This window comes from Pteropus medius, unplaced genomic scaffold (assembly GCF_902729225.1).
Source record: "Pteropus medius unplaced genomic scaffold, Ma_sr-lr_union100, whole genome shotgun sequence".
Taxonomy (NCBI): Eukaryota; Metazoa; Chordata; class Mammalia; order Chiroptera; family Pteropodidae; genus Pteropus; species Pteropus medius.
The window spans coordinates 11,983,189-12,004,254 of NW_024349804.1; the positions used below are offsets into that span (position 1 = coordinate 11,983,189).

Genomic DNA, 21,066 nt, shown 5'->3' on the forward strand with positions numbered 1-21,066 from the left:
AAAGTGGAGCGTGAGAGAAAATGTGAGTGTTTCAGCCTCCACTGTTTTCAAATTCCCTGGGCTTTTCCTAAGAAAAGCCGCTCGAGGGGTCTAAGTTTCCATCTGCGCCCCTCGCACGGCGCCTTCGATGCACGAGGGGCTGCTCCCCCAGACTGCAGTCTGCTTACCGCCAGCCTCGCCTTGCGGACCCCTTTCCACAAACGAACCCAGATTTTTTTTTAAATGAGGTTTGGGCAAAAATGACTGCAAAATAAACGCTTCTTCTCCACTTAAGACTTCGAATAGGCAGAGGTGCTCATTCTGAGCAGATCAAATGGGACCGAGCGGAAGAGAGGGGCCCCCCAAAACAGACAACCCCTCGACCGACTCCAGCTTCCCCCAGCCTCTTCTCGTCTCTGCTCCGTGTCACCTCCAACAGTCGCTGTCACAGGAAGGAGCTGCCAGTCAACAGGGACCGACTGCCCCAGACCCTCAAGCTGTCCCCCAGAGCCTGCCGCTCACCTTCATGCCTGTAGGTCATCTCCTGGCAGCCCGAAAAGTACAGGCACACCAGGGTGCAGAGGCAGAGGAAGAAGGAGAAGTAGAGGACGAAGAGGACATACTCCATCACCGCGAGGCTCCCGCCGCCCGCCGGCCCCCGCGCGCTGCGTCAGCCAGAAGCCGCATCTGCACCGCCGGCCTCCACCTCCAGGCCTCTGAGGCGCCTCCTCTGCTGCGGAGCCCCAAGACGGGGCCCTGGGACGACGCGCTCTTATCACGGGGACGCAGGCTCCAGGGCAGACGGGGCTGGGGCGCACCGGTCACCCGGACAGCTTCTGCACTGGCCTATTCTCTGACGGCTTTCCTCCCAGACGCCAGGCTCCCCGAGCCGCCCTCCTGCCAATGCCCCGGTCCCTGGGCGATCACGAGGGCCCCCGGGAACAGCACTAGCAACGGTGACGTGGCCAGAGCCTTCTCCAGGACCAGGCCACAGCAAGGAGGCGCCTCCCGCCTCTGCCTGGGCGGCTTCTCTGCTGCTCACCAGCCACCACCCACGCGCCCTGGACGCCAGACTCGGCTTCCCGGCAGCGCTTCCTGCGGCCGTTCGTTTTACCGATGATCCAGACGGAAACAGACCGCTGTCCACTAAAAGCTGCAGCAAGAGCAGACTTCAGACCCCGCGCCCGTGCGCGTCTGTGAGTCTTGCATTTGCTGGAGAACCTTCTCTAGCGAAAGCATCAAAAGTAAAAACGAACAGATTTTACCATAAAAAGTAAAAGTTCCATACTGTGAAGTATATAGTAAGGCAACATTAAAAGGCAAAGGACAATTCACAAAAGAAATAACACACACAGCCAAGTTCATACATGTAGTTCACCTTCAACAATGCTTGATACTCTGTTCTTTTTAAAGTGGTCACGCTATGAGCTGTGTAACCATACCATGCTATGCAACTTAGAGCTCACTAGATCTTTAAGTCATGCTTCCAAATGAGGTGCCACCCAAACAGATTTGTTCAGGGACGTGCCTGTGACCAAGCTGTGCCACGAAGCACCAGCCCTGAGCTTTCTGCTGGAACCACTGAGGAAAAATGCTGCATGGGTACAGAGGCTGGTAGGTACGATGCCGGCTGCCTGCGCCACCACAGGGGAGGGCCTGCCTGAGAAAGAGGCCAGCCCAGAGGAAAGCCGAGCTGGAAGATGGAGACGGGCAGGCTCCTGGCAATATCACGTGAGCATCTGGATCGACCCACGCCCGAAGCTGGCCACCTCCAGGATTCTGTTACATAAATTCTTTTCTTTGCTTAAATGACTGAGCTTTTGACAATAGCAATAAAATGAATCTTGGCTAATGGAGGAGGAGGAGGTTATGGTAGAAATCGAGCCGTCTGCAAACTGCTGAGTTCTGGGACAAATCTAAAGGCGGATTTCTCTCTGAGCTGCTCTGTACCTGGACCCTCAAGAAGAAGCAAGGCCAGCCTTTGCCTGGCACGCCTTACGCACCAGCTGCAACCGCTGCCTGAGCTTCGATCCGGGCTCTGCAGAAAGCATGACGCACCCAGTCGGGCTGGCTCCTGGATCTCCTTACCCCCCGCCCCTGCCAGAAGTTTCTCAAGGGTAGAGACGCCGTTCTGGGCCCTGTCACCTGACATCCTGTCATGCCCGAGGAGGACGCTCCACAGAGGATGGCTAGAGAGATGGGGGGATGGGAGGGGCTGAGAATCAAGCCGCCTTAGCCTTCACCACTGAGCCCACCATGGGCATAAGCAGCCACAGGCCCTGGGCGAGTTCAGACAGGGCAGGATATCTGATGAAGGTGACCTGACCCAGGGAGCCAGACTGGAGAGTCCAGGCCCCAGGCACACACGCCAGGTTCCGACACTGCTCCCTGGGCTGCCGAGCAGACCACGTGGCCCCAACCCCGCTTTCCCACAGCCCATCGCCCCTCATTCGAGCACCTCATATCCACATTTCAACTGCTGGACACAGCTTCCTGGACAAAAAGAGCTCTCTGTGGTGACATTTACAGAAGCAGAAAGTCCAACCAGAGGGAAAGGGTAGTCACTCAGCGAAATGTTTGTTCAGCGCTCAGGGCATATACCAGGACCACCCAGAGAGAGCTGTCTGCGTAAGCAGGAACGTGTTTACTGCGGCATCGCTCATACCCAGGAGGGGCTGAAAGCAAACGTGCCGACAGACACAGCAGAGTGGTCGGCAAATTCACGGCCTCGCTACTCAACGGATTACGTAGCCCTAAAAAACGATTCTACGGTGCAGTTATCCGCTTCTGTAATAAACACACGGATTAAAAATACACGAGTTCTCCCCACTCCCGGTTCATGGCGTCAGAGCAGAGAGACCCGCGCCACGCTCAGCTTGACCTGGGGCTCCAAGCCTGGGCCACGGAGACCAGATGAGTTTAAATCTCGGCCTTGTCCATTGACTTGGTCTCTGCATCACTTCTGCGTTTTAGATCTATACCCATCCTATCACTGTAACATGGGAAAAGGTCGCACCAGCCCCCCGGGCTTGCCGCGAGGGTTAAACGAGCTGGTGTGAATGGCCACGTTTCTGAGTGTCCGGGACGTGGCAGCTCTCTGATGGGCACGGACACAGCGACGTGGGCCTGGCTGCTGCACTCGCTGTCCCTTTGGCCCACGGAGTATGTCATACGCATTTTCACCAACGGTTAAAATCTTTACGTTGTTCATGAAGTGTGGTGGTGTGGGTTGACCTGTGTCCCCCCAAAAAGACATGTTGGAGCCCTAACCCCCCAGGACTTCGGGATGTGACCTCGGTCATTGCAGAAGCGATTAGCTAACGGGGTCACACCGGAGCAGGGTGGGCGCTTCATCCGATACGGCTGGTGTCCTCAGAAGAAGACGTCCACGTGAAGACACAGACATGGGGAGACTGGCCCGTGACAAGGGGCACAGCTGCAAGACCAGGAAAGCCGCACTGCCAGCAAACCGCCCGAAGCTGGAAGAGGCCAGAGGGTCCCCAGCGGGTCTCCACGGGAGCACGGACGGCCCTGCCGACACCTTGATTTTGGACGTGGAGCCTCCAAAGCTACGAGACGATAAAGCTGCTGTTCTAAGGCGCCGAGTTACGGAAGCCCCAGGGAGCCAACGCACGAGACCCTCCACGTCTCCCGAAAGACCGGGATGCGCGACGTCACCTGGCCCAGCTCCTCACAGCAACTGGCATGTGGAGCCTGCTTTGCCACAGTCCCCACCGCTCCCTACTGCCACCTCGACACGAAAGCCATACATCCGTGGTCATTCAATGTCACATCTGCACTGCTGGCTTCTTCAGAGGAGTGTTTCTCTATGACCATATCTCTACCAAAAGAGAAACCGGGAGGAGTAGCTGGTTCAAGAAAAAGGGACCCACATCTTCCTGGAGGCGAAAACGTGCTTCTGGGTTCTCGTGCCAACCAAATGCCCTGTTTACACCTGCCTGGGTCTCTGTCCCACATTCCAGCTTGGTCCCTGTGGGCACCTGAGCTTTCCAAGCCCAGCTGTCTCTCTCCACTGGGACATCCGGACACTATCTCTATAAATCCACATTTTTAAAAAATGCTATTCTGCATTATTCCATAAAAGCCCAAAGCTCCCAATTTTTCAGAACAGGATATAAGATGTTACGAACCAAACCTGAGTGTCCTTTAAATCCTTCAAAAGGTCTCAGCATGTATGTTTTTAATGTGGGGTGAACAGCGCCTGAGGCCTAAATACAGAATCCATCCGTCGGCTTTCCATGAATAAATTACAGTAACGGGCCCACGCCATGAGTTATGCAGCTTCGAGAGACGGTGGTTACGGGTTTTGCACCATCGAACTCACAGCAATGGGCGTCTCTGCCTGTAAGCCCGTGTGGATGGCTCACATCTGCCCTCTCCCTGGGCGGCACGCCCCGCGGACGCTGGCACGGAGACCAGGCAGGGCAGCTGCACCGTCGCAGGCTCACCTTGGGCGGCTTCAGGCCTTTCCCGCGATGTCTTTTGGAGCGCAAGAGCCGTTCCCTCTCCTGGAAGAAAGCAAGAGTGTGGGCACCCTCGGCCAGCCCCGCGCCACACCAGCCAACCCTGCCGGCTACAGCACCCGCCTGTCGGCACCGGGCGCAGGTGAGCCGGGTCATGACACCCAGGTGAGGGCCGCTTCTCGGCACTCAGAGCTACCGAGCTGTACCATGTACTCCAGCCCTCAACTGGGCCACGGCCGGATGGGGAGAATGCCCAGGTCTGCCAGTCCCGTGGGTCCCAGCTGGAAGCTGTAAAGCGCCAGGCAGTGCTGACTAGCTGTCTGCTCTGCCAGGACCACAGCAGAGAGCGAATGCCTGTGGCTCCCACAGAGCCGGGGCCAAATCCGCGTGGGACCGCCCCCTGCCAGGTGACACACTTGATTTCACTGGTTCTCAGGTTCTTCTTTTGCTCTGTGGGACTGGGACGTGGCCTGCAGTGTTCCCCTAAGAAGGAAACAGGAGACCGGCTGCCATCGCCAGAACGGCGTCTGCAGAGCAGCAGCCGCAGAAGCAGCATAGGGCCCCAGATAAAACCAGGACATGCTCTCCTTTCGAATCAAGCCCCGCGTTCCCCTTTGGCGGCCGGGAACCCCGGAGTTGGGCGCTTGGTTTCTGCCTCGTGGCCCACCCATCCGTCCCTCCCGACCCTGACCGGTGCTACGATCTTTGTTTTCTCTGGTCTCACCTGTTTGTTATTCCTCTTCGAACTTTACATCGTTTTATCTAATGTGCTTTTTCATCTCGTTACACCCAGTCTTTTGTATAACGAAGCAAAGATGGATGGAAGAAAGGAGGACTGGAAAGGTGAAGGGATGGAGGAGTGGAGAAGTGGATGGGAAGAGGTATGGAAGGAGAGGAGGCTGGATGAATGAATAGATGGGGCGATGGATGGAGGGATGGGAGGAAGGGAGGAAGGAAGCGAGTGGGGGGGAAGGAAGAAGAATTAAAGAGATAAAGCGATAGGCGAGCAGAGGGAACTTGACAGTCACGGTCAAATCCTTCTCCAGAATTCTGACCACTGGCTTTACTGCCCTTTGAAGACCCACGACTGCAGCCAGGACCTTCCCTCTTGGGCAAGCTGAACACACTTTGCTTCTGAAATCCAAATAAAGCTCACTGCAGATGCTCCTCGTTACTGGTGCCTAAGCTGCTTCCACAGAGAGCTGCTGAATTCTCTGGACATAACCCTCCACCCACTTACGGCATGCTCAGCCCTCTAATCTCTCTCACACACACAGTCTGAGCAGCCCTTCAAATTCTAGTCCGATTAGAGGTTTAGGTTTTCAAGCTCGTGGTCTGCGACAACTAAGCTAAAAAAAAATAATCAGACTTCTCGGGGCCAGATCATGCCCGCTCTGTAAAGGCCAGAGACTCAACACCGATGCTGCTTCTTATGACAGCAAACCAGGGAGACCACGTGACAGGGTGAGTAGCCATGGAAACCACCCCCGGGCACCAGTGATGCCGTTTAGCAAAGTCGGGGCTGCTTTCTAGCAGAGTAAGGGAGGAAGGTGCCTGTCCCCGGGGTGAGCTCGGTGAGGCCCACCCGGCTTCTGCAGCATCGTCCGGAAGCCCCGACGCCATGCCTGACACCCACGTCGCCTGGCACCACACCGAGGGCTGTCGCCGAGAGCAGACGCACCAGTGAGAGGTCGTCGATGACGTGCTGCTGCTCCAACACCTGCAGCCGCAGGAACTCGATCTCCTGCTCGTCCCTCGTCAGGCTGAGGTCGTTCAGGGAAGTGTGTCGCTTCAGAGACGCCTGTGCCGACAGCTTTTCTTTCTGCAGCGGGAGAGAGAGACAGCGCCATGGGGCTGCTCACCCAACCACGATTGCTAAGGACCCGCCGTGCGCCTCGGGGCACGGAGCGTGGGCTCGGGAGATACAGGATGGAAGGACCTCGGCCCTAAGCGGCAGGCCGCATGCAGGAATTACGCACAGTGCCTGGCCCCGCTGGGGACCGGGGAGAAGGCACCTGTCTCTGAGCCTCATTCTCAGCTGTGGAACAGGGGGTGACTGACGCTACTCTGCAGAGTGGTCCATAAACCGTCAACCCCGAGGCACCGCCCCGACCACAGAGACCAGCCGTTCTTGCTGGAATAAACGAACCTCCCCTGTGCGGAGCTCGGAGCAGAAGCCACAACCCCGGTCCCGCCCTGGCCCGCACAAGGGGCCGCTCTCCGTGAAGCCCCCGCTACGCCATCGTTCCGGCCTGCCGATCACCCCACAGCGTCACTCTCGTTCCCATTTACGGATGGAGAAACTGAGGCGCAGAGAGAACGAGACGCGTCCACGGGCACAGGATGGTGGCTCGCAGGGCTGGGGCTGCCTGGCCACCTGGCGCTCCCCACAGCGCCCTGACTTGCAGACGGCGACAGCGGCGGGGACGAGTGTGGGGCTGCCTGGGGCAGGCGGCGGGAGGAGGGGCCGTGGAGAACGGCACAGAGAGGCCCGGGGTTGCGGGGTTGCCGGGAGGGGTCCCAGACAGACAAGGATTCCGGGCGGGCCCGGGGGGCCACCTACCATTTCCACGTTTTCCCTCGTGAGGTTCTTGATCTTCTCCTCCATCCTCTGGATGCTGTGCAGCAAGTCCTCGTTCTTCTTGTTCATGCGCTTGTTCTTCTCCACGAGGGGCTTCAGCTGGACCTCCGTCTCCCGGGAGCGTTTCAGCTGTGGTTGGAGGGAGACAGAAGGCCGAGCGGCTGTCACATCATGGGGGCAAGGGAGATCCGACCTGGGCCTCCCTTGGGACTGGAGCTGCCGCCATTAGGACATCTGCTGGGCGCTGCAAACCCCAGAAAGGGCCCACAGACACCTGGCTCGCAAACACAGTAGCCCCGCTGAGCCTTGCGGGGCCTGGGCAAGGTGAGACGAGGAGCCCCGTGTGGGGGACCCATAAACCTGCCTGTGGCCTATGCTGAGTCCACCGGCCCACACTCCTTCCCCCTGGGCACAGAGGTCATGGGCCGCGTGCACAGAGGTCAACCCAGCTACCTAGTTCTTCCTGGTCACCATTCTCCCCAAGGACAGACCCAAGAAAGCGCGACACTCCTCAGAGAGCAGGCAGGCCCTGGGCCCCATGCCGTGCCAGGCCCAGAGCCGGTGGCACAGAGGCGAGTGAAGCCATCTGGCCTTGGAAGGCCGTGCGAGTCCTCCGAGCAGTCCCCACGACTGGCGGGGTGCCCTTCCAGCCCCCCTCGTCTGGCTAGCATCGGGAGCCCCTCCAGCGCCCAGGCCCTGTGCTGCGGACCGGGTCAAAGGGGTGACGTGACAGGGCGCCCGTCTAACCGACGGGAGCAGGGCAGCGACAGCCGCAGAGGCATGAGCTCGGCGAGACAAGTGTGGGCGGCCGCCCCAGGAGGGGGCCGCACGTCCCGCGGTTCAGGAGTGCGGCTCGTCCACGCAGCTCCACCCGGTGCCGCGGGCACAGGACGTGGGCGACGGGCAGAGAAGGTGCGGGCGTGGTAAGGCCTGTTAGGGGTCTAGAGAGCTCTGTCACTTGGTTTCCACCCCCAACCCCACAGGGCCTTGAAGCGGGAGCACGCTGCACTCGGGTATCCTTCTAGAACAATCTATCCCTCCGACTGTCGTGGGGAGGCCAGCCTCGCAAAGCAGAGACATAAGGAATGAGAGCGGTGAGGGGACGGGGACTGGGGACCTGCACGGTTGCCCGCTCTCCTCCCTTCCGAGCAGAGTGGCCTTGGTGGCACATTCGTCTCCTAGCTGTATGACCCTGGCCAAGTTCTCGGCCTCAGTTTCCTCACCTACGAAACAGAAATAATGCCAGACCTGCCTCACAGACTTGTTGTGAGGATTAACGCACAGTGATGAGGTTCACAGGATTATTTTAACGGACGAAAATTAGAAATAAATTAACTGTCCATCGGCATCACCACCGCGAGAACAGCCACTGCGTGCGTCCACGACGGTAAGCCGTTCCAGGCCCTCTCTCTCATTCAGCCCTCACCACGAGTCTAGGAGGGGGCCCCATCCCCACCCCCATGTCACAGACAAAGAACTTGACCCCAAAGAGGCAGGAGATGTGCTCAAGGTCACGGAGAAAGTGCTAGCACCGAGAATCGAACATGGGGCTGACTGCAGACCCCGCTTTTAGTCACCAGGCTGTGAAAGTTAAAACACTCCGACGGTCTCCGTTAAAACATAAAACGTACCTCTGACTCACACATGCTGCTTCTCAGAACCCGCCCCGCAGAAATAAAGCCTCGAGTGAGTAAAAACAGAAATTTATCTTCTACGCGGCATTGTTTATAACAGCAAAGAAACACGAAACAGTCTGAACTTCCACCGGTAGCGAAGTGGCTGGATAAACTATGGTATGTCCACGTAATGGAGTACGATGCAGCCGTCAAAAAGGCAAACGCAGATCTACTTTCCTGCACTGATGGGAGTGCTCTAACTGGTAAATCGAGTGAGAAAAGCAAGCTGCCGACCAAGACACGGGGGGTCCCACTTTGTAACCACAAACAAAACGAAACTCTCTTGGTGGTGTCACTACAGTCACATAAGCAATGAAAACATGGAAGAACCACCTCGAAGGGTTGACAGCAGTTACCGCAGGATTTTAAGACAGACGTATTGCCACACTTAGCAATTTTCACTTTAAACACTTCGGTGTAGTCTGAAGTGTCTCAAACAGCCTGTAATTTTTTTCTGAACCACTGAGAAAACTATTATGTAGCTCATAAGGAATTTTGTTTTAGCTCATGAATATTTAGGTGCAAAACAGATATAATATTAGACGTACGTTCTCATGATAGCTATATAAAAATATGTCTTTAAAAATACTGGAAGGAAATGAATTTATTTTGATCATGTTAAAATTGCGAAGAGGTGACACTTAACACATTTCACTGACTTTCATAATAAAACTTGGAATAAACAGAAATATTATGATGCATTTGTCAAGACGTTTATGTATTGACTACCACTTCAAAAGAATTAGCTTAGCCGTTTATCTAAAAAATTTAAATATGTTCAAGAAATTGCTATTTTTACTAGAGATTTATTTTTTAAGCAGAAGTCCATGTTTATTATTTTAAAAATTAGAATCAGGTAAGCTTCTAGGCAAAAGAAAGTAGATAAGCGAAAAATAAAAATCATCCATAATCATACCGCCTAAGACAACTTCCAATATCCAAGACGATGACAAATATGCTTGTTCTATAAACTGTCCTCATCGTTTAATTTACTGTGAACCAGTTTCCACGGCAATTAAACGTGACCCCCATCGTCATTCTCGTGACTGAACACAATAACTGTGGGCACGTTGCACGATTACTCTGACCAGCGCGTGAGAATTTTCGGTTGCTGTCCTAAACAACACTGTGATGAACATCCTGTCTGCCCTTCCCGCTGGACCTCTCCCACTGTTTGCGTGGGGTGAGCTCCTGCAGAAGCAAAGGGCAGAAGCTGTTAGGCGTCTTCAGTGTGCGTGTGTTGGATTTTTAACCAGAAATAAATTAGAAAGCAAAGCGAGCCTGAAGGCCTCTGCATCCACTTTCTGTTTAAGGCGCATTTCGCGCCCAGGGCGGCTTCCTTGCACCCCACCCCCACCCCGAGGCACCATCTGTCTCTGGGGGCCGATTACCAGTTCATTCCTCTCATCTGCCAGGAGGGTATTTCTGTCTTCCAGCTTCCGTATCACCGAGTTCAGCTCAGCAATTTTTAGTTGAAATCGCCGTACATCTCGCTCGTCCATATGTTGATCCTAAAAAAAAGTCGAGATATGAATGTACTTTGAAGTGGAAAGGATTCCAAGCACCCCGTGGACCCTTCTTAAGCCAATTCACAGGCGTGCTGGCCGAACCAGCTCCTCACGAAGGCCGGTCACCAGGCTCCCGGAAGCCGAGGACATGGACGACATCTCGAGCCCTGCCGGCGACCTACAGGAAGCCTTCATTTCAAAGGCAATGGGACTTCGAATCTGCCAGTGGCCCGAATGTCGTCTCTGGGGACCTTCGCGTTGGAGCCCCTGCTCGCTGACATCTCTTAGGAAGGCCCCTCGTGGACGTGCTAGGACTTCCTCACGGGCAGGCGCTGTGTCCACCTTGCTCACCACCGAAATGCCAGCACTCACATGGTGTCTGCGTGCAGCACGCGTGACACGCGCTCAAACACTCAGTGAGTGAGTGAGTGAGTGAGTGAGTGAGCAGACGCTGCTCTGCCCGCTCTGTGCCTGTCAGGGGCCGCGCTGGTGCCCCGCGTGCCCTGTCTGCTGGCTAACGCGCCTCTCGTCCGGCAGCACTCATGTCCCGTCCTGACAGGGTCCCTTTCTGGGCTCCTACTGCATACCCTGCACTGATGTCTTCATTTCTTTCTTTTCCAACTGAGCTCCAAGACCAAGGGAGACAAAAGCAGCCACACTGGGCCTGTAACGTGGTGAATGTCAGCAAATTTGGAGCGGAAGGGCTAAGAGAGGGAAGGAAGGATGGACAGACGGAAGGATGGGAGGGAGGCAGGCAGGCAAGCTGACTGGCTGGATGGTGTGTGGTCAGCTCTGAGTCCCCCTCACCTGGACGCCCAGGAGCTCCGCCATGTCCCCGATGCCAGGCGGCAGCTCTCTCTTCGGACTGCCGTGGTACCGCTCGGCCTCTTTGACCTGAACCAGCTGCTCGTCCAAAGCCTCTTTCTGAAGCAGCAGCTTCTGGGTCTGCCCAGTCTGCACGCCGAGTTCCTTCTCCAAGGCCAGAATCACACGGTCCTTCCCTTTGATCTCATCCATCTGAAAAAGAGAAGGAACAGCCGTTCGGTGTAGAGGCTCGTGCCTGGGAGCCCCTCCCCCGCGGGCTGAACCCCCAGGGAAAGGTCGGGCAGTTCCACGGACCCAGGTTGGCTGACCCCAGCAGACTCGGGACATGGAGAGACAGCGGTGCCCAGGCTGCGCCCTGCTCCCCCGTCACTGCCCCGAGCACAGAGGAGCAGAGCTGTGGGTTCAAGGACCTACAGAGTCAACTAGACACTCGCTTTCGAAATTCATCTATGCCCGTGTCTCTCCCACCTTAACGAAATAAAGCCCTGAGCTCCAGGCCCCTGGGCCACCCTCCACTGCCCGAGCTAAGCTTCTTCACAGAGCGGGCAGCTCTCCTGGCCCGCTCACTGCTCGAGCCCCTCCTGTCTGGTCACGGCCCCCACCCTCCACCCAAATAGCTCCTGCTAAGGTCTCCAGTGCCTCCCCGGCCCCCAAGCCCACTGGACAATTCTCTGTCCCGCCCGCTCCCCAGCACCTGGCATCGTCACCCCCGCCTGCTTCGTGAACCTCTCCTGCCCCCTCCACGCTCTGCGGCGACTTCTGGTTTCCATGTCCTTCGCGGAGTCGCCTGGGCCTGGCTGCCACGAGAGCAGGATCCCGCGGCCGGGCGGCTCCCGGCTGCATCCTGTCCTTGCGCCACGGTGTCTTCGCCCATGACATTAAGCCCCCATAGGTAGCTGACGCGTCACAGTCCCCCAGCCCTGACCTCTCTGGGAGCCACACGATCACAGGACCTGCTGGGTGCTTGGGATCCCCAAGGACCCATCGGCCCCAGCCCACCCAGCCCGGCTCGCCAGCATTCCCCAGAGAAAACCAGGAGGAAAGACGGCCACCACTTCTGGACACGGAGCCAACAGCTGGGAAACTGCCCCAGTAAGGCGCTGTCCCGGGTGCCATGCCCCCACCCGCCCACCCCGGCTGGGTCCCACCTGAAGCTGAGATCGTGATCTCGTTTGGAAAATGGGTCGCTGTCAATATAATTAGTTAAGATGCGGTCACGCCGGAGTAGAGGGGCCCTTATGACTGACTGGGTCCTCACAAGAGGAGGAGACACACGGACACACAAGGCCATGCGAAGAGGCTGGAGCAATGCTGCCACAGCCCGTGGGGCGTCAAGGACTGCCAGTGACCACCAGAGGCCGGAGGAGGCAGAGAAGGACACCGCCCCTCCCCCCCGAGAGCCTCCAAAGGCGCACAGCCCTGCCGACACCGCGATTTTGGACCTGTGGCCTCCAGAACCGTGACAGAATACATTTGTTGTCTTATGCCACTGAGCTTGAGGCCGTTTGCTCAGGCAGCCCCGCAAACGAAAGCTCTTACTCCAAACCATGCACCCCGAATTCAGACGCACAACACTGGTTAAGGCCGGACGGAAGCGAGCTCAAAGCCCCACCCCAACCTGCCGGGTGACTGCGGGCAGGCTGGGCCACCTCTCTGAGCCTCAGCCTCTGTCGCGTGGGGACACCGAGAACAGTCTGTCCAGCCGTGGGGAGATTCAGATCAACCGTGAAAAGAATTCGGCACAGAGCCTGGCACGCGCTAAGCAGGCAATCGATTCAGTTGCCAGCACTGCTTTATTTCAGCTCCTGGTTAACAGAAATCTACTTTATTTAAACAGCAGACCGCTCAAAACCGATGGGATACAATTGCGATTATAGAGGGAGGGGATGGGTACCCCCGAAATCCAGACTGGGAGCTTTTTAAACGAAGTCCTACTGTTCTAACAAGCTTTCTGGGTCTCCTTTCTTTGGAAGGAAAAAGATGGTCCCCTCCCCTCCACACTCCCAACCTCTCCCATGACAATCTCCCGACACACCAGCCGAGAGTGTGCCTGGCCAGCGTATCCTGCACAACAGCCCCACTGCGCCCCCTGGTGACGACCCACCTGCAGCTCCCCACTGCGGCCTGAGCCTGCACGGACAAGAGCAACCCCCGCTGCAGGGAAGAATCCTTAAGGATGCAGAAAACACGGCTGCCACCGCGTTCTTGGATGAAGACCCCACACCCCTCTCCATCATCTTCATCTCCTATGGCCAACCAGGGACGAAGCTGTGATGGCTGGCGCCCCATGGGGACGTAGGGCCATGAGGATCATGACTATGTTCCCAGAGCCCCTTCTGAGGGAAGCTGGGAGGAGCCTGTGTCCCTCAACTCCACGGCGCCCCGCAGTGGCCCCTTCCAGACATTGCACATGAGAAAGAAGCAACTTCCAGATTTTAAGGCCCTGTGTACTGCGGGGGGCCGTCCGTTCCGTGGCACCGGACCGAACCCTAACTGGTCTGGGGGCTGAGCCCAGAAACCGGAGTTTAGGGCCCCAGGTTGACTATAGTGGCCTTTCCTCTTGACTTTCCCAAAGGGGCACGTTAAATGTGACAGCGGAAGGCTTCTGGCATTTCTACTTCAGCCCGGCTGACAAGGGAATGGAACGCCGCCCACCCTCCTCTGCACGGTTGCCGTGAGCAACAGGCGGGCCTGAGCAGGGATGCTTCTCCGCGGGGTGACAGCACAAACGGACAGTGGTTCTTCCGCTCTTTCCTCCTATGTGGGCCATGGCAAGTGGGAGCCGCACACCGAGTAGGCCCGAATCGGGGACATTTCGTTCCGCGCACGACAGAAACACGCCCCCAATGCTGGGCACGTTTTAAATGAAGCCAAGTCCCTCAGGCAAACACTTGTTTTCTTTCCCCCATTTTATTTACCTTAAATACAAATGTTTCCTGTAACAGAGGAACACGTTTTACGGGTCTCCTGTTCCAGGAACTACGAGCTGCTGCTCCGAGATGCTTTAGCCCACTTAATGCTCATAGTCCTGGGGCAGGTGTGTGATTAGCCTCGTCGTGTAGATGAGGCACTGGAGGCTCAGAGATGGCAAGCAACTCACTTGGGATCACACTGAGAATCAGTGGGGGATCTGGATTCACACCCAGAACGAACTTTCTCCAGAGGCATCTCTTCCCATTACGTGGTAACACCTCACCTACACAAGCACACACGCACACGCGCACACGCGAAGAGAAAAGGGGCTGATGAACATTCTGAGAACTGCGTTCATATGTGCCCAGATTGTACATAAATCCGAAGCTTACAATCAGCACAGCCCTTCTGCCATTTCTGGTAATTGTCAAGAAGTGAACTGACGCTCTGCCACTGACTCAATGACCAGTCCAGGGCCAGACAGCTGGAAAGGGATCCAAAAAAAATACCTGGTCACTCTGCCTCCGGTCTGTAAATCACTTACCACATCTCCCATGGAGGGACCCCAGCCTCTGCTTACACACTCCTCACACCGGGGCACTCACTACCTCCCCGGGAAGCTCACAGCTCTACCCGCTGGAGCCTTTGGAACCCCCCAGGCTTTCAGATACCGAGGGCGGGAAATGAGTGGATATGCCCCGCAACGAAAAGAAAGACAGACGCGCCCCAGGAAACACTCTCAGAGCCGCGTCCAGCATCCCGCGCCTTGCCTTCCCAGCTCCTTCACCTGAAGGTCACGTTCCAGGCGCGGTGAGGTTCCAGCCAGCCCAGGACCTGGCACCCAGAAGGGCTTCGTGGCGTCGGTGACTGAGTGACAAACCAGACACAGGCATTCTCTGCTCTGTGAAGCCCTAAGTATTTGAAATTTTTGGTGCTCTACTGGAAATGGTATTTTTTAAAGTTTCATTTTCCAATTGTTCATTGCTAGTACATAGAAACACAATTTATTTTTGTGTATTTACCTTCTACCTAGAGACCTTGTTAAATTCACTAATTCTAACAGTCTGTAGAGTCTCTTGTTAAATTCACTAATTCTAACAGTCTGTAGAGTTCTCCGCATCACAATCACAGCATCTGCAAGTAAAGACAGATTTTCCTTCCTTTTTGTCCAATTTTTAAAACTTTTATTTCTTTGGTCTTCTGTGTTTGAGGTCCTAGCTGGTACAATATTGAACAGAAGCCGTGATAGTAGACATCTCGTCTTGCCCTTAAATTCAGTGGGAAATGTTCGATATTTCGTTATGTAGGTTGTTAGTAGCAGATTTTTGACAGAACCCTTTTTCGGATGAGGGAGAATCCATTCTATTCCTGATTTGCTAAGAGTTCATATCATGAACCTGAATGTTACTAAATGCTTTTTCTTCATCTAGTAAGATGATCTTATGGGTTTTCCTCCTTCATTCAATTCCTGGTTGAACTGTATTCACTGATTTTAGAATATTAAACCCATCTTTGTTATTCCTAGGATAAACCCTACTTGCTTATGACTTACTAGCCTTTCTATATATTGCTGGGCTTGATTCGTTAATACCTGTTCTTGATACTTCTTGTGTCTATGGCCATTAAGAGATTATCTTACATCATTCATTGGTTTTGGAATCTGAATCACGCTGGCTTCAGAAAATGAGGTAGAACACACTCCCTATTTCTCAATTTTCTGTAAAAGTTTGTACAGAATTAGTTCCGTTTCTTCCTTAAATACTTAGAAAAATTTACCTGTTAAGCCATCTGGGTCTGGGCTCTTCTTTGTGGGAAAATTATTAATTATAGACTTAATTGCTTTCATGGCTATAGGACTACACCAATCTTCTATTTCGTACGGTGTCAGTTTTGCTAAGTTGTACTTGTTCAAGGAACACACCCATTTCATCCAAGTTTCAAGTTCATTGGCAGACGCTGTTCATACTGTACTTTTATTGGACTTTTAATGTCTGCAGGAGCTGCAACATTTCCCCTTTTCTGTTCTTTATATCGGGGACTTACAGTACCTTTTCCTCTTTGTCCGCATTGCTAGAGGTTTATCAGTTTATCGATTTTCATTACTGTTGAATGTGTCGGTTTTCTTCATGGATTAACTGCAGTGATCCCTTCTCTGTATCATTGCCTTCATCCTGCTTTCTCGGAGTTTAATTGGCTCTTCTTCTTTCTCCTTAAGATGGAAACTTAGATATTTGATTTTCAGCATTTCTTCTTTTTGTCTAAAATACATCCTGCTCTGAGGACTAATTTAATTACAACCCACACATTTTGACATGTGCTCTATTTTGGTAAGTGTCACGTGCCCCCTTGAAAAGCACAGCATTCTGCAGCTGCTGGAATACTGTATTGTCAAGTTAGTCCAAGTCGGTAGATTGTGTCATTTAAATGTCGTATATCTTTATTCATTTGTTCTCTACATGTTCGATCGCTTGCTGAGGAGGTGTGCTATTCTCCAACTAGTGATCTATTTCTCTGTTTAGTTTCGGTAATGTTTTTTAATATACATTTTAAAGTTTTGTTATTAAGGGCACTCCTACTAAATTTACCCCTTTTTATTAAGAATCGGCTCTACCAATCTCTAGAGCTACTACTTGCCTTAAACTCTGGCATTAACGCCACGGGACCAGAATTCTTTTAGTGTATATATCTTTTTCCATCCCCTCAGTTCAGTCTGTGTCCTCATAACCAAGATGCATCGCTTGTCAATATCGCTGTCGTTGTGGTTGTCGAATCTAGTCTGAGAACGCTGGCTTGCTTGGGTCTGTGGCCCCCTGCGCCACACGGGTTGGGAGTCTAACAAATGCCTTGCGGGGTGGCTGGTGGCGTGTTTGCTGCAGGCCCCCTCCCTCTGGCGGGCATTCTCGTCTAAGTATGGCATGGCTGTGGGAGGCGTCGTCTGCCTTTCCACCCTGCTCACTGTCTCCCCCCACACCCCAAACTCAGCAAACAGTCTACGGTGCACACTGACTAACCTCCAACCCTGAGAGATGCCAAAAAGTCCTGCTTGCCTCTCTAACCCCAGTGGGGTCTCTGCTCAGGGAAGCCCATCCCCAGCCCCGCCCAGGATCAGCAAACGCCCGCGGGGTGGGGGTGAGTGGCCGGCAGCTGACCAGCCTGGGAAGGGCTCTTTCCCCTTCCCTTGGATTGGAAGTGTTAGCTCTAGACCCGCAGGTTCCACAGCTCTCCAATCTTTAAAAGCCGGGCGGTCTGCAACGCATGCTTTTCCCGAATGGTCGGACAGGGTGTCTGGCCTGTCTCAACCTACCACACGTCTTACCTGGAGGTGTAAGTGTGCACCTGCTTTATGAATCCGATAAATAAACGAGCGCCTAGTACTTCGCTATACTATCACAGTCCTTTCTTAAAAACAACCCCGTCCATTACCTAACCTCGTTTTACTGCTTCCCAGCAGTTCAGCGACCTACCAAGGATCACACACCTAGTGAGAAGAGACTTGCCACCCAAAGCCTCCTCGCCACACCTACAATGGCAGGGACTTTGCTGGAAGCCCTGTGCCCAGAACTATGCCTGGAGTGCAGTGGGTCCTCGAAACTCGGAGTGTCCTGCACGCATGCAGAGAAAAGGATGCACAAGCAGGGGAGGAAAGGGCGCATGCGCGCAAGGTGAGGGGAGGAAAGGGGCCGCGAGCCCAGGGTGGGTATGGAAAGACCGCAAGTGGGCAGGGGTGCGAGCAGCACGTACCAGCCTGCGGATGTCGCGCTCACACTCGCGCTTGATGCGGTGCACCTCGTCCTGGTGCTCCTGGTAGGCCGCGCGCAGGTCGGCCGCCTTGGTCTTGTCGGCCTGCATGCAGTTGCTGAGCGCCTCCTCCGCCTGCTTGCGCGCCGCCTTCAGCTCCAGGATCTCCTGCTGCAGCCGGAGGCGCTCGCTGTCGAAGGTCTTGCGCGCCTCTTCACGCGCCTCGGCCAGCAGCGCCGTCTTGACCTTGTCGGCCGCGCCGTCGCGCAGCACGTTGAGCGTGGCCTGCAGCCGCTGCAGCTCGCCCTCCTTGATCTTGGCGGTGCGCGCCGCCTCCTGCTCGTGCTGCCGGATGAGCATCTCGCGCAGCGCCTGCAGCTCCTTGGTCTTCTCCTCGTGCAGCTTGGCCCTGAGCGCGGAGATGTAGGCCGTGTGCCGCCGCTGCTCCTGCTCGCGCTCCAGCTTGGCCTCCTGCAGCCGCTCCCGCAGTTTGCCCACCTGCAGCCGAAACGGCGGGTCTGGGTCAGGGTCAGGGTCAGGGTCAGGGCTGGGGACACCTCCCCACATACCCTTGTGCCTACCAGTCCGCGAGACCCTCCCCAGGTCCCCACACCCCAACTCCCCCTTCTGCCACCCCCGCAGTCCTGAGGCTCACCAGCCACACCCAGAACCCTGGCTACTACTTTCTTGAGACTCTCCCCAGAGCTGGTAAAACATCTCAAGATGTTGGAGAGGAAAAGCAAGACTTGGAAATTCCCTTCCAATTCAGAGGATTACAAGAAAGGGCCATGAATCAGTCGTAAAACACACCCAGCAGAAATCATCTCTCTCGCTAAAGCGAAACAAAATTTAAACTAGAAATACATTTGCAGCGCCCGGGCACTGGACTCTGGAGCTGGAGAAGATGGGGCAGGTGGAGGCAGAGAGGGGCGGAGGCAGAGGTGCCGTCACTTTGGAGCTGCTCCCTGCCTGTGCTGGGGGCTCCCAGTGCAGCCCCTACCTCCCGCAGCCCCAGCGAGGAGGGGACTCTTTTGCTGCAAGGCAGCCGAGCCTCAGAGATGTTTCGGTGACCTGCCTGGGGGAGGGGTTGCCAAAGGGCAAAGCCAGGCTTCACCCTCCACCAGAGCTGGTGTTCCGCAGATGCCAGGCTCCCAATGCCATCGAGCGCCGTCAGCAAACTACCGAAAACATTTTTCATAAAACGCATCCAGGGAATGTTTTCTTAATAGACCCCAAATGCTTTATTTGACATTTTCATTTCAAATATCACACAATACACATATTCCCGAGGAACCCTTTACAATCCACTTGTTTTCTAAATAATACAGTCTCTCAAGAACCAAAACACACGGCCCCTCATGGACGAGCTGGGGGATGGCAGCATCTTCCCCAGACCCCACTGTTCGCAGCAAGTCACGTGCCGAAATGCATGTCAGGGGAGGAGTTTTATAATGTCAGCAGGTGCTGAGGAGTCTACTTATAACAGACAGAAGGAAAAGAAGCAAATAAAGCCAGTCAGGCAAAGACAAGCCTGCTATCCATCGAATTGCATCGAACACTCACAATCATGGAGATCAAACGAGGGACCGGTCCGACTCAGGCCCCCAGGGGTGAGATCAGTCTTTTCCCAACAGATCAAGTGCCCAGAAGCCAGAATTTTAGATCTCTAACGTGACTTCTCGGTGAGGGACAAAATGCTTCTAGAATTCTCCTTTCTAGGAGGTAGCGCTGTCCTGACTTTCTGGGTTAACGCTGCAATGATCTGGAGTCAGGAGGAGGCGATTAAGTCACACCCCGTATCCACACTGACGAGTGCATCTCCCTCGGCCAGTTACTGAGCCTCGAGATGCTTTGTGTGACATGTCAATTTCACAGGCCATGGCACCAGGTCATTTGGCCAAACACCAGTCTAGATGCTGCTGTGCAGGTATTCCTTTCCCATACGATCAATGTTTAAATCATTAGACGTTGAGCAAAGCAGAACGCCCTCCGTAACGTGCATGGGCCTCGCCCAGCCAGGTGACGGTCTAGGGGAGAGACTGAGGCCCAGTGAGGAAGGCACCACCCCCAGATCCCCTCTGGACCCAAGGCTGCAGAGTGACTCAAGCCAGAGCTTCTAGCTGCCCGCCCTGCAGCTCCCAGGTTTGTCAGCCTCCAAAATCGTGAGACGACTTCCTAAAAAGAGCCTCTCTCCCCTGTGTAGATATGTGTGTGTATATTTACACACGTAAACTTGTTGGTTCTTTTCTCTCCGAAGAACGCTGACTATATAACCCGCCAGAGCTGCCTATCCATCTCCTGTGAAACAGGGACACCCACGGCTGCCCCTGTAAGGACCGCTGGGAGGAGGACAGTCAAAGTCAGAGTCGGCAAAGGGACATGTGGTCACAGGGAGAAAAGGAGGCAGAGGTGGGGGCAGGGTGAGCAAAGGGGTATGCCGAGGCCCGGCCCCTGGAGGGCAGGGCCAGGCCCAACTCCCGCCTGCAGCCAGATGAACCCCTGGCCCCACGCAAATGCAAACCAGTGTGGGCTGGCCACTCAAGGATGGGTTAGTCACCAGCTGGTGAGTGCTGGGTCACTCTCTCTAACACCCCCCACTCCGACTGTGGGCCTCACCAGGTCAGGGACTCCCTGCACTGGCCTCGAAGCCCCCCACCTAGCACTCAGGATGCTCACAGGGCTGCTGGACACTTGGGACGGGGTGGACACTGTCCCCTTTCTCGCCAGCTAGAAAAAGCCTTTAGAGCCGGCTCCAAACTGTGGAGCTTGCTCGGGTCCCTCGCTTCACTGCATTGTTCCCTGAGTGTGCTGTCACACTGCTAGGGCCCTGAGCATCTGTGCGCCACCCTGTCTGAGGACAGGGCTGTCCCTGAGTCCCATCCGAACAGCCCATCGCCCAGCCAAGGCCCAGGGCACAGGCACCGGGGTCTTGCTGAATGAATGAACCAATGCCCTCTGTCATACTATAGAGTTCAACGGTGTCCCTTTGCTACATTAACTACACTTTAAACGCAACATCAACAACAGTTGCCAACCTTTAAATGCAAGCGTAAAGTTTATGTTTTCCGTACCAGCCAAGAAGCACATTGCTGAATTCTCTGAGAACAGAAATTCTCCCAGCAGTGACGATGGGAAAAGTCCTCCAGAAAGGCCACGAGGGTGGCTGGATTGAGGAAACCTACGTGGAGGCAGCCTGGGGACGGGGAAGTACAGGCTGGGGTTCCCGTCGGCCTGGCTTCCAACGCAGTGTCTGTCACCTCTTTCAGCTGTGCTGGCCGCTGTCATGGGCTAAACTGTGCCCTCCCAAAATTCCCACGTGGAAGTCCTAACCCCAGGAGCTCGGCATGTGACGATATTTGGAA

At 55.0% G+C, this 21,066-nt stretch overlaps 1 protein-coding gene across 1 annotated transcript in view; it reads right to left on the reverse strand.

Moving 5' to 3' along the window:
• The window catches only part of JAKMIP1 (janus kinase and microtubule interacting protein 1), a 99,363-nt gene that overhangs the window by 31,074 nt on the left and 47,223 nt on the right, over positions 1-21,066 (reverse strand). The window contains 6 exon segments of the mRNA XM_039838220.1: positions 4,449-4,508; positions 6,145-6,285; positions 7,027-7,173; positions 10,112-10,231; positions 11,036-11,245; positions 17,708-18,202. Coding sequence (XP_039694154.1) covers positions 4,449-4,508; positions 6,145-6,285; positions 7,027-7,173; positions 10,112-10,231; positions 11,036-11,245; positions 17,708-18,202 — 1,173 coding nt within the window.